Source organism: Aulonocara sp. 'chitande type north' Nkhata Bay, linkage group LG10 (genome assembly GCF_057382095.1).
Source record: "Aulonocara sp. 'chitande type north' Nkhata Bay isolate Kocher_YH1m ecotype deep benthic linkage group LG10, A_spYH_male_GT1.1, whole genome shotgun sequence".
NCBI lineage: Eukaryota > Metazoa > Chordata > Actinopteri > Cichliformes > Cichlidae > Aulonocara > Aulonocara sp. 'chitande type north' Nkhata Bay.
The window spans coordinates 17,440,222-17,455,774 of NC_141353.1; the positions used below are offsets into that span (position 1 = coordinate 17,440,222).

Sequence of the window (15,553 nt, forward strand, 5' to 3'; positions counted from 1 at the left end):
TTTGAGGGACAGTGCTGCTGCAATGCTACGCCTCTTCTTGTTTTAGTATTGATAATGGAAAGCTTTTTTGCTAAGAGTGCAGTGTGCTTAACTAATGCATGAGTCATTATCGTTTAATAAGTCGTGCATTAATGCAGGTTGTCTCATGACACCCTGTTGGTCACTTTTGAGAGGTTTATGTGATTAGTTAACCTTGAATGGTAAATGGTAAATGGCCTGTATTTATATAGCGCTTTACTAGTCCCTAAGGACCCCAAAGCGCTTTACATAACCAGTCATCCACCCATTCACACACACATTCACACACTGAATGAATGAATCATCAGTTAATGAATGTTGCTTTATACATATGCCACCAAATTAGCCCGGATCCAGTTACACTTTGAAAAGGCCCCTGTCAGATCTGTGCTCTCGCCTATAGTAGGAAGAGCCCTAAACTGTTTTGGCGCAGAGGCCAAACTGCATCAGTGTAACTTCTGCAGACTTCACATGATTCACAGTGGCCCAAAAAACAAAACAAGTGAGAGTCCTTCAAAGTGTACATCTTTTCAGCTACGTGCGGTCAGTTACCCAGAGTAGGGTGGTCCTCTTCACACCACTTCCTTGTGATTGCCTTCTTGATTGCTGCTAATAGAGTGCGGTATCAGTCCTCGTGTTGTGCATTTTTGTGCCGCAGGTCATCTAAATATAGCAGCGCACACATCTCGAGTTACATTTTTCTCACCACAAGTCCTCCACAATGACAGTTGTGTGGATGAAAATTGTTGCTAGTGGTAAAAAAAAGATGTTTATTTTCTGTAGTGTTTAAACTTACTCTGTTTTGACATGATCTTGAGATTTCTGTTGTATGCACAGTGGTTTGGCTTTCTGATTTCTTAGTGTATGTGCATATTTGTCACACTTACAAGTTTCAGATCATCAAACTAATTTTAGGCAGCAAGAACTGCAACCAAGCATTTGCAGTAACTGTGAATGAGTCTATCACATCGCTGTGGAGGAGTCTTTGCTCAGTGTTCTCGGCAGAATTGTTTTAATTCAGCCACACTGGGCCATTTTAGCCTTGTGCATTTCTTACTGTTGAATCATGAACTGTGACCTTAACTGAGGCAAGTCAGGTCTGCAGTCCCTTGGATGTTGTTCTGGGTTCTTTTGTGACCTCCTGGATGTGTCATGGATGCACCCTTGGAGTAATTCTGGTAGGCTGGACACTCTTGGGAATATTCACCATGAATCAGAATCAGAATACATTATTGATCCCGAAGGAAAAGGCTCTCATTACAGATTGCTGAATTCCTAATGGGTTAGAAATGGTTTTGTAACCCTTTCTATACTGATTGGAATGGGAAGTTCCCCAGTTTCTTTCGACCTTGATGTGCTGCTTTCTTGACATCTTTTAGTCTTCTTCACTTTGTCAGAAATGTTCTATTTAAGTGATTTCTTAATTCAGCAGGGCTGGCAGTAATCAGGCCTGGGTGTGGTTAGTAAAAGTGGAAAAAAAAAGAGAGGGAAAAGTGGTTCATCACAGTTAATTCTTGGTTTAACAAGTATGGAGATGGAATTACTTTTTCGCACAAATCTCTTTCTCTTAAGAAATAAAATCATCATTTAAAAACTGCATTTTGTATTTTCTCACAAACGGAGCACTATGTATTGTCATGGGGTGTTGTGCTAGTGAGAAATTTGCACATTTATATCTTGCGAATGCCACGAGAAAAACATGCCCATGCAGGACACATCGAGTATAGAAATATCTGTTCTTCTTTTCATCTTTGTCAAACTGCTCTTGTCTTTGTGACGGCTGCACTTTGTAGCCATTTCTGAACTGTACTGAATTCCTGGGACTAAGCAATTTCCTTCCATTCTTTGTAAGATATTGGTCCATCTCACTGAATCATCATCCCAAAAACCAAGTCTGTCCATTCTACAGCGATTTGTCCACTGGCACTAGCTGTATGTGCTGGAGCAAGCTCCACTTCAACAACAGAAACATATCACGTTAAAACACCTCAGCATCCTGTGACGTGAACAAAGACTGCCGGATCTTACAGCAACGTGTAGGTGTCTTCGCTTCTCAGTGTCACAAAATAGCCTTGTGTTTTTATGAGAATGCATATGGGCTCCACTTTCAGAGGCCCATTGGACGCGTGGGTCTGAAATGCACTTTTTTTGTTGCATGTGACTGCATTCCAGCTAATTTAACGGTATCAACTAAATTAATGTATGAAGTTAATTGCCTGATCACATAAACACACAGCCACTTAATCATTCCTGAAATGGTGAACATCAGGAATTCATGATACATCCCGCATTCATTCATGCACATAATCATGACATATTGCTTCAGCACGTGTTTGCCCTTATCGTGAAATGTTACTGATTTATGTACAAATGGTCATTGGCTCGTGTCTCCGTGGCGCAAAACAATGCTGATGAGAGGCCACATTAAGAGCACACTGAGCCGCTGACAGATGGAGAGCGGCTAGAAATGACGGGGTGGGTAGAAAATTGTGCAATCCCTGAAAATTGAGAAGAAATCAAGCAGCAAAGTGCGGCTGCTCCCGCCGTAGCCCATGAGCTACAGATGATCCGGGGCCACCTAAGACCAAAACCAACAAGCAAACTGCGGCGAGACATCGGCCTCTTGTCATTGATTCTTGGGAGAATGTCACCAAATGACCCTAATTGATAGCCTGTGAAAGAGGTCACTCTATTTTTTCCCCTCCCACTCTTCTCCTGATTCTGAAACAAGCCAGAGCAAAGGAAGGAAGCAACAAGGGAGGAAGATGCAACACACCACCCTTTAATATGTGAGAAGGAAAATGGCTGTGTACCAGCTCTATCTCTACAATTTGCTCCTTTCATTGAGGAAAAGTACTATTTCATTCATGCCATTTCCGTTCATTCATCAGCTGGGGCCAGCCTAGACTCACAGTGCCATCTCCACACCAACATTCTTATCAATGGAAGTGACGTCAGCACTGCCTGCAGCTGGGGGGTGGCGGTGGGGAGGATCACGTGGTCCGCCGAGGGTATATACAATAAAGTTGCGCTGACCGTGGTGCTGAAAACATTCACTCAATTGTACATTAGCACCAGTGCTGCCGCCATACAAACACCTCACAAATAAATAAAGAGACGTTAGATTCTTTTTTGATTGTTATTTTTTTTTCCTTGATGCTGGTCACAGGCTGAAGAGAGAGAGAGAGAGAGAGAGAGAGAGAGAAAGAGAGAGGGAGGAAAGCCGAAATTCTCTCAGGTGCTTTCACTATTCATGAAATAATCTTGGCTTTATCCGTGCGTTGCGAGTTTCACCACTTCCCCACCCCCCAGTGGGACTTCAGGTAAGTGGAACGAAATCTGTCTCTGCATCATTCACAAACCATACTAACCAGGTAGATTAGGACAATTTCTGACTGTTATTCAGTTCGTTATAATTCTCTGTTCATAATTACGTTTTTTTTTTTGTTAAAAAATAACGAGAAATAGTTCGTGTTTTTTTCTTTTAAATTTGCATCTTCATCGTTAGAATTAATCTTTGTGCGACTGTTGCTCGTCTGATTATGAAGTAGACATGAACTGTGGCCGTTTCTATATGGTGCTTAAATTTAGACTAAACTGTGTATGATTTCAATTCTAGGGAATCGAGTAATACATATATATATATATATATATATATATATATATATATATATATATATATATATATATATATATACATTCTAATTTTCTTTCTTTTTTTTTAACAATGTTATTATTGTGACATTTACGAACAAACCCAGTTCTTATGAACGTATAGGCATGATAATAATTATTAAATGCAGTGTAAAAAAATCCCCAGTAAAATATCAAATTTTGTATGTTGTTTATTTCACTCACTCAGTATAAATTAAGAATGAATCTCTGCAATGTGAAGACAATAATATTTAATAAACATTTCTAGCTGCCTCTCAGAAGATCTTGGGAAAATTTTCACGCAAAAACCTTTGAAGAATTCGCACATTTGAAAAAATGTGCACATTTTTACGATTTCAGTATTTTTTCTTTTAACAAGCACGATTTAAACAGACGGTTTTCAGCTATTAATTCGAAATAATTTAGAATCCCAACCATTTGTGAGTAGGTAGTTGGCCCTGATAAGTCGAATAATTTCGTTTCTCTTGATTTAATAAAATGAAAAAAAAAATCAAATTGGGTTGTGCTGCCAAAAAATTTGCGCTTATCTGCATTCCACCGCTGCCAGTGAGGAGAAACATGCTCACGCCACACAAGGACAAAGCCCTGCATCCTCACTGGCTGCGCCCTCCTGTCTTTGCGCAAAAAGGCTTTATCCTCTCAAACTTAATGCCCGGTTAATTTACAATTTGGATGGACCACTCAGGAACCGTAGGGTTAAATAACTCAACCGTGGCCACCGGCTTTACGCATGACTTCCCCGAGCTTGCAGCTTTCTGTGCCAGTGTCTTGGTGACATCGCTTTGACGCATGGAATACCAAAATCACAGCAATTACGGACACGCGAGCTCGGACCAGTTTTTGTTCTCAGTATTTCCTTTCTTTCTTTCTTTTTTTTTAAGAACTAGACGTTAGAAAATGGGAGGTGCGCGCGATTTGGATGGGTTGGCTTGGAGGAAGAGGTGAGGCATTTTTAACATATACCAGAAAAAAGACGCAAATCAGTTACCGAATGCGCATTTTCGTTGCTGTTGCAAACAGTTTGCTCAGTTAAATCAAAATGCGCCAGGGAATGTATTATTCCCAACCAGGTGATTCGTGCGGCTTAAAGATAATGAGTAGGTAATGAGTGGGTTAACGCGCGACTCGAGACAAAAAAAAAGGCACGATGTTTAGAATCGAAACGCAGTTTCTTTGTGCGGATTATCCCCCATCCCTTCAAAGAAATGCGCAATTTTTTTTTCTTTTTCTCGGTTTTTATAGGTTAATTCAACGACTCACGACCTGGTTTCTCAGAGCTTCATCTTCATGTTTTCAGTTGTATCCAAGCTGCACAGCAGTGACACAACTGGAGCTGGAAATGTTAGAAACCACTTTTTTTTTCAGTCAAAAACGCTCTATATCGAAAATAAAAGAGAGGAGAATTTGTTGCATTTTGCTGCTACGTCTGCCTGCTTTTGTCCTCAATGGTTTCTACAATAACTGGAAAACGGTTTTTTGTTTTTTGTTTTTATATGGTGGCCTCTTTGTGGTAAAAATGTTTTGTTTGAAAAACTGGTCATTTTTCCAGGTACATTTTCTTTGAAACTTTATGGCAGGCTGTGGACTTAATGAAATATTTCTTACCAGTCAGTCCTCTCTACATTTTGGCTTTTTCACCAAAGCTGTATGTTATTTAAATGACACCAATGCTCACATTGCCACTGGGAGAAAACAATAAAGAAAATAAAGTAACAACAACACAAAAAAGCAAATTTGTGATTCCAGAGATAAGAAATGATATGTGAATAAATTCTCATCCTTCTTCTGTCCTTCTCTCTCTGCCTTCTCTCCTTCTTCAGGTGCTTAACCTCCCTCCTGCCAGTTCTGCATGGTCATGACCTGTCATCACGCCCCTTCCACAGCCCACCTCATCCTATTGGTCCTGCTCATTGTCATTCCACAGTTAGCTGACACCGCCCCTGTGTGGGGTGAGGCAGGGGAGGGTGGGGTGGAGGGGCGCACCCGGACAGATCGTAAAGAGGACAACCTTGCCCCCTTTCACTCGCCCCAGCCCCAGAGCCTCTCCAGCCCTGACAACGTGTCCCTAGACTGGGGTCGGGGCCCGGGTCAAGACAGCCAATTAGATAAAGTGACGGACCCTGCGCAGGTGCTTGCAGTTCTGCTTGAGGCCCTGGACCACCTGGGGGACAGTGAAAAACAGGCTAGCAAAAACAGAGACTGGGAAGGGGATCGGAGTCCGGAGCTGCCCTCTGCTGAAGGCTCTGAGGGTGGTGAGATAAGGAGAACAGAGCAGCCACAGGGAGAGAGGGGGGTGGAGGCGGAGAAGGAGGGGCGAGGGGCCGATAAGGCTATTGAACAGCTAAATGTAGGCCATTTGGCAGCTGCTCAGGGGGATGACTTGAAGGAGAGGGAGGGGGAGGAGGATGACAACACAAGGTCGGAGGATCAAGGGTGGTCTGTGAAGAATGTGGGAACAGATAGCGTAAGGGAGGACGAAAAGAAAGACGAAGGAGAGGGGCAGGAGGAGGGAAAATACTCAGAAAGTTTCTTAGATGAGGCCATGCCAGGCTCCACCTCAGAGGGAGATGACCCTTCCCTGCAGCGCAAAATAAGAGGCTACTTCCAGAACATTGACTTGGGTCTCCAAGATAATGAGATCCTGCCTCCTCTGAAGGGCTACAAAGCATACAACACTCAGTTAGCACGTGCAGGAAAGAAGCAGCACTGGCAGGAGAACCCGTCCCGCAACAGACCTGTGAAGGGGGGCAACTTCATGGATGACTTTGAGGATGAAGGAGAGGAGCTGGAGGAGGAGGTTGAGGAAGAAGAGGAGAGCCTCTCCCACATGGAGGAAGAGGCGAGAGCGCGGGCGGAGAAACAGGAGGTGCTCCGGCAGCAGGAGGAGGCCGAGCGAGCCAGAGAGGAAGAGCAGAGGCTGGCAGACATCGCCTCTGACATGTTGCTGCAGTACATGGGGAGGAAGCAGCAGTCCTACATGAAGCCCCGGCAGAAAAGCAGCATGGGGGCCGCCGGCAACACGGCTGAGGACAAACGCTCAGAGGAGATCCTTCCTGATGAAGATGACCTGGACCAGCAGATGATTGACAGGCTTATTGAGATCAGCAGCAAGCTGCACCTGCCTGCCGATGATGTGATTGAGATTATTAGTGATGTGGAGGAGAAGAAGAAAAAAAGGAAAGAGTTACAACAGCTGCCAACCAACAGCAACCCTGTTGCCCCACGCTTTAGGCCTCTGGTACCTCCTCCTCTGGTTGCCCCACCTGTTTATCACTACACAGCCTCAAAAAACCCCAAGAAAGCCCCTTATAGGTACAACAAGTCCAACAAGAAATGGCACAAGGATAAAGTCAAGTCATACAAGCAGGACTATTGGTATAAGCCTCAGAAGCAGCTTGACTACTGGTATAAGCCCCAGAAACAGTTTTTAGCCTTCCCCTCTTATCCATATTACCAAAAGCCATATCGAGCATACTACCCAGTTTATTTCCCATATCCCAAACCACAATATTATGGGAAGCCCGTCCCCTCCAGAGACCAGACCTTCGGCCCCCAGGAACTTGACCTCCAGGCCCCGAGACGCAGACACAGGGGCGGGGTTAAGAACCGCGGACAAGGCTGGAAGCAGCAGCCACCACCACGCCTGCCTCTTACCCCTTATATCTCTAACTATATCCTTCCTCACCCACGGACCTACCAACCCCTGCTCCCTCCCAAACCGATAACCACACCCAGGAGAGGCAGGCGACCCCCCTACTACTATCCACAAGTCACACCGGGAGATGACTATGAGGAAGATGGGCTGGTGCCTCAGCTGGACAGTGAGGAGGAACTAGAAAACTTTATTGAGAGGATCTACATGAAGCGCAGAATGTATTGAGAGACTTTTTTGGACACTGTCCGCTCAGAGGGACTCACAGATGTGGGATAGTTATACAGTAGTGGGAGAAAAGCTAAAGCAGAGGTGGGGAAAAAAAAAGATTCAGAGAAGGTGTGTTTTGAGCCTGATGAGAAATTTCAGAAGTAAAAAGTTAGATTTATGTTGGTTTAATCACTGTATTTTTGTTGATTTTCTCAGTCAGGGAGAGGATGAAGGTGTCCTAGTTTAAGCTCCCTGTAACCATGTTCAGCCTCTTGCTCAGTTTACATTTTGAAACAGAACATACCATGGTGTATGTCTGCCTCCATTCAGGTCAATCTCTGATGTTCTTGCATATTTCAGAGATCTATAGAGGACACACGCAAACACACACACTACACACACACACACACTTACATAGAATCACATTGTGACACATTCACAAGCAGATGCGGCCATTGTAAGAGAATCATGTTTACAACATCACTTTGTATCTTTTGTTTTATATTCTGCACGTCACATTACAAAACTAAAGTAGTTCAATTACTTCTTATCCACACACACACACACACACACACACACACACACACACACACACACACATGCGTGCACACAGAGAAAAAGAGAAAGAACACGGATATTGTCAAATGTTGACAGTATACTTTTTGTTGTATTTGATGTGTGTAGTTGCCTTTCTCATTTCTGATTGGATCAACCTTAAACAGCTGCAACTTGCAAAGGTGCCAAATACACACATTTCAGTTCGTTTTTTGTTTTTTTTTCAAACTCAAGATTCAGATTTTTGCCTTACAAAGCACCATGGTTCTATAAGGGAAATATCATATTGCATAATTCCCTCATCATCCCAATGTAGAAACCCTGTGGACTCCAAAAGCACAAAGTTAAACACTAAACACTTCCAACCTGGTGGACTAAGGGGTTTCAAGCATTCTGGGATCCAGAAGTTATTGTGTCAACATATTTACGGCAGATCCACCGTCGCCACATCCATGCAGCGCTCCGTGACTCTGCAGGAGTGCTTCATGTTTTGGATCATTTTCTCATTGTCCATCTCCAGTTCACATTTACTTTGTTTTACGCACACGCGTCATATGTATTGTATCTATTTTTTTCCTTTATTTTAAAAAGAAAAAAAAAATACTTGAAATCACGCTATCTGTTCTGCAGCCTTTTTTTTTAAAAACAAAACAAAAAAAACAACTGATTTCCACCAAGAGGCTACAAAACATTTTGTTCATTTTTCAGAAGAAATTCATTGAAAAGTTTCAGGCCGGGGAGTCAGGGATTGTGCTTAAACCGTTAAATGCACGTCTTTCTACTTGCATCTTAAAAAATGAACAAAAAAAAAGAACAAAAAAAGAGGAAAAAAATAAAACAGTATGGAGAATTCAAAATGGTTGTCTTCTCTGAATAAACTGTGAACATAAAAAAAAAAAGAAATCTCAAAGGAAGAGGGCCACTGTGTCCACAGTGAAGCCATCTGTCTTGTAAAAGGAGAGTGTTGTTGTTGATGTCACTTTAGCATTGTAAGATGTACAGTGTGAAATAAATATGCCCGTGCAATGTGTAAATAACAGCATGATGATTACTAGTTTTGCTATATGATAAAAAATAAAAGCAATTATTTTATTAAAGTTCAGTTTTTTCATGGCTTTTTGGCGAGTGCTCTGTTGTATTTGTGCCGAAGCAAAAACAGCACGAACACTTGGTTCTTTAGCTTAAAACAAAAAATAAAACACTAAAGAGAAAGACAGTAAATCTCAGTGACAGCCACATCAATCAAGTAAAGAAAAACCCATAGAGGGACTTTATTCTATCTCAAAAAAATCAAAATGAAGAGTAAAAAACAGGGAGGGAAAAGGCAACAACAGCCAGACGGGAATGAAAGAGAACTAAAGAAAAGGAAAATTTCAGAAGAAGGCAGGGAAATGGTAACTGCAGTGATTGATGAGTCACATGATTGGTGGATGAGTCATCCATCTGTACACTTTACTGCGCAGGACCACACACACATACACACACACACACATACATATTCTCTTTGAGCTGTATAGTAATTTAGCTGCTGGCATTTAAGATAAAGATTGAGTCATGTTGGCTTCTGCCTCGAGGCTGCCAGTCGGCCGGTGGAAAGGTGTTTGGTAGATAGGTTTCCTGCCATATCTTGTTTCCACACCTCCCCCTCACTCTCACATCACACAGGCAATATACCCTTCTGGTATAATCCCTTGAAGTGCTTCTGGTCGCCCGCTTTTTTGGCATCAAAACAAACTTTATGCATGCTGTCAGCGGTACAAACAGTGACAGTGATTAGCAGGTTGTCAATATGTTTTAATCACGTGTTATCTTGTGAGCTTGCGCCTCGGTTTATTTGAACAGTGCCTTTCATGGTGTTTCTTGGACACCATTTCATGAATGCAGACATTGGGTTACAGCTTGTAGTTTCTATCTAGATATTCACAGAATGATTGCAGGAATTATGTTTTCATTTGTCACTTAGCCACTTGCCTTTAGGCAGCAGTGCTAGAGAGACAAAAACCCTTGGACCCTCGATCCTAGCAGTGAGGTGATTTGGTGATCCCGGTGGTGGCGAGAGCGATGTGGGCATGCTGGTTGGTTGGGATGATGTGGGAGGATCAGTGAGTCACTTAATTCTTTGGCAAATATGACAATGAGATTGTAAACCAGTATGTTAGCCAGGCCCTCCACCACCACCACCACTACCACCAAAACAGCAGATGAGAAAACATCTGACTCTTAAAGACTGAAAATCAGGAGTCCCGGAGAATCAATGGCGAGGGCCACTGAAACTGTTCAGCACCTCACTAATGGGCTTCATGGTGCTTTAAGAATATCAAAAGAATAGTTTCACATTTTAAAGAGTTTATTGCCTTTCTAATTTTGGCTAAACATAAAGAAGAAATCACAGTCACTTTTTTTATGATGCATTTTACACGCTATATTTTTATTTACGGGTCACGGGGAATAAAACAAAGCTGTGTGAGATCTGCTATGTCTCTCACCATTTCAGTCAGTTTCTGTTTAGACACATGTGAAAAACATTATTATAGCGATGCTGGTGAAGAATACAAGGAAAAATGACAGTTTGTTTGTTGAGTGCTCTTTTAAGCAACTTTAAGATGGATTAGTTTTATTTAAATGTAAAATGTGATTTGAATGAGTTTAACTCATAGTTTAAAGCAACATGGAAGGAAGTCTGAGATGGTTTTGACAGGGGGGGCGGGGTAGGTGACAAAGGATGATGAATATGGAGCTGCCAGGCACGAGGAAAAGAGCAAGTCCATCAAAGAAGATTCATGGATGTTGGGAAGGAGGATGGTTGGTATGACATAGTCAGGATAGGATAAGATGGAGACAGCCGAAAGAAGAAGAAGCAGGTAGTTTAAGCAGTAAACTACCTGCTTCTTGGAGGCAGCAGAAACAAACACTAAACACAACCTTGACATATTGTCTTTTAAACTGATATTTCCCTATTTATAAGCCCAGATAAACACAATGCAACTCTATTATTCAGTTGATGCTTCTGGCCACCCGGCATTTAAACTGGTTTCTAACCTGAGGGTGTCACAGTTAGCGGAGAAGCCGACTGTGTGGAGAGAGGAGGTGGACCCAATTGCAGACACACGAAAACTAAACTTGATCTTAAATAAGGGTTATTTTTTACTGGAAAGGACTTTATAATAAAGTAGGATTGAATTGGATTGGATTGAAACTGTGAGTCGTTTATTGTAGGCTGGTAAAACAGTACAAAAACAAAAGGCAGAGACAAAACGAAACAATAGACTAAACTGGGAGAACGAAGTCTAAACATAAAAACCTCTGGAACGTGAACATAGAAACCTGACGTTTGGCATCAATTCATAGACCTTGAAAGATGGAATCACACAGCAGGATGAACAGACAAGGAATGAATGAAAACACACAGACTAAATATACACAGGAGGTGATATGGGGAAGTGGAAACACATGAGAAAACAGCTGATTAGAATGAACATAATGACACCACAGGGGAAGTGAAACTAAACACACTAAACATGGAACACCAGACCTCTTCAAAATAAAACAGGAAACATGATGAGACGCAGACATGACAACACAAACTTGACAACATAGGACACGCAGACATGAAACATATAACAGATTGTCTGTGAAGGGCCTTGTAGTCTAAGGAGGTTGGAAAGAAAAGCGTCTGGACTTCTTTAAGATTCCTTGAAGACGTTTCACCTCTCAGCTGAGAAGCTTCTTCAGTTCTAAGAGCAACTGGTGGAGAATCCCAGATTTAAGCCCTATGGGAGTGTCCCCAAGAGGGTCATGGACCCCCTATTGATCCTCTACCTAATCACATGAGCCAAGGTGTGAAAATGGGTGTGGGTCACAATCAGCCAAGGTTTCAGGTGAACCGATTGTGAAACTTAGCCTCACCTTACCATGTGATTTCCTGAGGTCAAATGGCCCAGGATGTGAGTGGGCGTTAAGGCGTCTGGGAAGGGATCTCAAAACTGGATTATAGATGACAGACAGTTGGTGTCGTAAACCACCGCCTGTGTTCAAAGATGGCCGTTCACAGTGAACATAGATGGCTTCTTTCACTCCTCTTTCAAACCATCTGTCCTCTCTGTTCAATATGTGAACAATGGCATTGTCGAAAGAGTGACCTTTGCCCTTTAGATGCATGTCAAGGTGGCTCTTCTATATATGACAGATTAAGACATGCAGACTTAACATGGCGAACCAACGAGGAACATGCACACTATAAATACATACAGAGGGAAAAGGGGACTGGGGAGGAGCCACTGACACAACTAAGCACAAACAGAGCATGATGGCTAGGGGGAAACACACGTGACAGAAGTAATGGGTCACAAAGGGAAAACATGTAAACGAGTAGGAGACAGGATGAAGGGTGAGGGAGACCTAAACACTGGGGTCGAAGACACAAGGGGAATCTAATAAACACTGAACTAAAATGGCAACCTAGGCAAAATAGAATGAGCTGAAGATAACTACATGATCTTAAACATAAACCATAAACATCAAAATATAAGAAAACTCAAAACACTGGGTCAGACGGCCCTCGCAGGGCCCAGTGGACAAAAACAGTACACAGAAATATGGATGACAGCTGGGCCTGTCTCCCTTCTGCTATTAGATTGCTATTTTCAAATGCTATTTGTCATAATTTTCTTATAACTGCCAGAAGCAGACATCCCGGTTCTACTTTCAAGGGTGATTAGACTCTCAAAGGAAGACTCCAAAGCTTGTAAGTAGTTTGAAGAAACCCCTAAAATTGTGGCACATGACATCTTAACTAACTCCTTTCAGTCATAAAGCATTTAGGCAATAGAAGTAGGCCCTAAGTGTTTCACTCATACTAATGGGCAGTATATGGGGACTGGCAGGACACATGACACCCCCTCGCTGTAATTTCTCTCCACAGTTACCTAGACCATGGGCTTGACTGGCCACTGCACTGACTTTGCACCAAGATGCTGGAGGGGCAAAGTCTGTTTAATATCCCATCTGACTGATTTGGACATTTTAAAAAAATTCCCGGCCATCGTTTGAATGTGAAAGATGATTGAAAGATGCTCAGAGGCTGTACTGAGGCTGTACTGAGGCCTCAGTGAGATCAGTAAAAAAGGTCAAATTTGCAGTGCAAGTTTGAGTTAATTTTTAAAAAATGTTATGTCAAATATTAAATTCAAATACATCATTTTTTCAGTATGATCACTGATGCATGCTGGTCACCTCATAACCAGCACAGTAAGTAAATTAATTCAGAAAGATGACATCATCATGACACTCGGGGTCGATCTGACCCCAGAGCCCTGCCCTTTAAATGATCGATTTGATGACATCTAGCAAAGAACCAAGAGGGATGTCCTGTCCTCTGTATAGTGTTTTTTTTAAGTACATGTTTTTATGGACGGCACTTTAAGATGTCATTAGGACATTTTTTAAAAAACATCAGCATGTAGCATTTTTAAATTGGGAACTGTGGCCCAAGTCCAGCAAGATCGTTCCACAAATCAAATTTAATCTAACCTGATAAAGGCAGCTAATCCTCTCAGTGATTTTCTTCTGTGTTCCCATTTGTTTTACACTGCTCTATCAGAATTCAAGGCTCTGTGAGTTAGCAACGCTACACGCATGGCCTATAATAACTGCCACACATGCTGGCCCGTATTAGAATAATTGCCTAATACAGACAAACAGCTGTATAAAGTCGGTGTGATAATGTATAATTTACAATGTCTGAGTGAATCCAGTTCAGTGTTTCTCAGAACTGACACATGACGACGTGACTAAGCATGACCGCTCTGATCACGCGTCAAGTCTGTGCAGAGGATGCAGCTTATGAAAAAAAGGAAGCTTCCATGAAGTCCTCTTCTCCCACCTTGTTGCCAAGCGGCGGACAAAAAGAGAATTGTTGGGATGTGGCTATTTACATTCCCTCATTCATGTTTCTGTGACATACTACACAATCGCGATTTACATTTTTTTTTCCAGCACAAAGGGATAATTGTGTGTCAAGCTTTAGATCACATTACGTCCTTATAGTAATCATTTATATGTTGCCTGGTGGGTGTGCTATAATTAAAATGCTATTTGAATCTTTCAAAAGGCTCCAACTCTCACAGGCACAAAATTTGGTATACATCCAGCTCCTGGCACGGAAGAGTCTGACAGCACAACAATTCATCAGCAATGGCCCCAAGAAGCCCATGCATTCACAGAAGCAGAAATGTGAGGAAAAATGTCAGCCACTGTGATATAAATATTGAGTAGCCTTCAAAATCTGATTAAATAACGCTCCTGGAATTTCTATAACAGTCGGACTTTGATCCCACCTTTAACTTAAGATGTCAGCATGGTATTAGCTAAACAGAATTCACGATATGTATGTATGTGAGGTGCAGGGCTTAAACTCTATAGTGTTTTAATGACCAAATCCCCTTTACAACCACTGATATTAAGCTGCTAACAGGACATGGTTTGTGTTTTCTTCTTGGGCCAATTAAATATTTCTATGCCTTATTTTGATGTATTTTTCTTCTCCCGTTGCTCATACTCATGCTGGGGCTGTACTTACAGTGAGGTCCATAATTTGTTAAACAAACACACAGTTGTTTTGTAGTTTTGCCTCTGTACACACCACCAGAAATCAAAAGATCAATGAGTGACTGAAGTGCCGACTTTCAGCTTTAATTCAAGGGGTTTTAATTAACTGTTTAAGAATTACAACAATGCCGGCTCTTTTAGGTATCTAATCTTGCCAAAGTGTTCTTGAGTGTAACCAGTGGTTTGCACCATGTTGTAAAACCATCTGTATTTCTATTCACCGAGATTTCCCTGGATTGTAGAGCTGAAAAAGGACATCAACAAAGGTAATAATTCTATCACTGTGCACTTTAGTTGTTTTCTGTGTTTTTTAGGGTATTTTGGTGTTGCTGAGCTAGCCACTGCATTCCTTCATTTTTAAAAATGTTGTCGATTGTTTAGTCAGCCGTGCCTTAAGTTTGCTTTTGTCTGTCTAATGTGTTTATTTCATTTTATTTAGTCTAATGATGGCCTCCCTCACTTGCACAGACATCTCTTCGGGTCTCATATTTAAAACTACAGTTAAAAAAAAGGCTCTAAAACTCAATTTCAACACTGTGAATCAACTCCATATATTATGTCTGCTTCATTTGACATTAAATAAGGAGGGACCAGACCTAATTATCCAATTAATTCTGAGCCTCTGAAAATGGGGCACTATGTATGAAATTGGCTGCAAATCCAAAAACATCTCATGCAAAAACTTTGTTAAACGCCTTGAATTAAAGCTGAAATTCTGCACTTCCATCACATCTTGATTATCCGATTTAAGAGCCACTGTGGTTGTAGAGAGGCTGAATTATAAAGCTATAAACATTTCATTAGCCATCAAACTGTGGCCCTAATTATAAAAAACAA

At 41.8% G+C, this 15,553-nt stretch overlaps 1 protein-coding gene across 2 annotated transcripts; it reads left to right on the forward strand.

Annotated features, from left to right (window-relative positions):
* The first annotated feature begins 3,048 nt into the window (after positions 1-3,048).
* LOC147320636 (uncharacterized) lies at positions 3,049-9,214 on the forward strand. 2 transcript variants are annotated; one of them, XM_086308750.1, is made up of 2 exons: positions 3,049-3,341; positions 5,514-9,214. In XM_086308750.1, the coding sequence occupies exon 2, from the start codon at positions 5,543-5,545 to the stop codon at positions 7,571-7,573; it is 2,031 nt and encodes a 676-aa protein (XP_086164876.1). In that variant the 5' UTR covers positions 3,049-3,341; positions 5,514-5,542; the 3' UTR covers positions 7,574-9,214. The 2 variants fall into 2 exon arrangements, with proteins under 2 accessions (XP_086164876.1, XP_086164877.1); XM_086308751.1 differs by lacking the exon at positions 3,049-3,341 and adding an exon at positions 4,098-4,634.
* The last annotated feature ends 6,339 nt before the right edge of the window (positions 9,215-15,553 follow it).

Excerpts from the sequence above, each read along its gene's own strand:
- LOC147320636 (XM_086308750.1), top strand. The coding sequence starts at position 5,543 with ATGGTCATGACCTGTCATCACGCCCCTTCCACAGCCCACCTCATCCTA.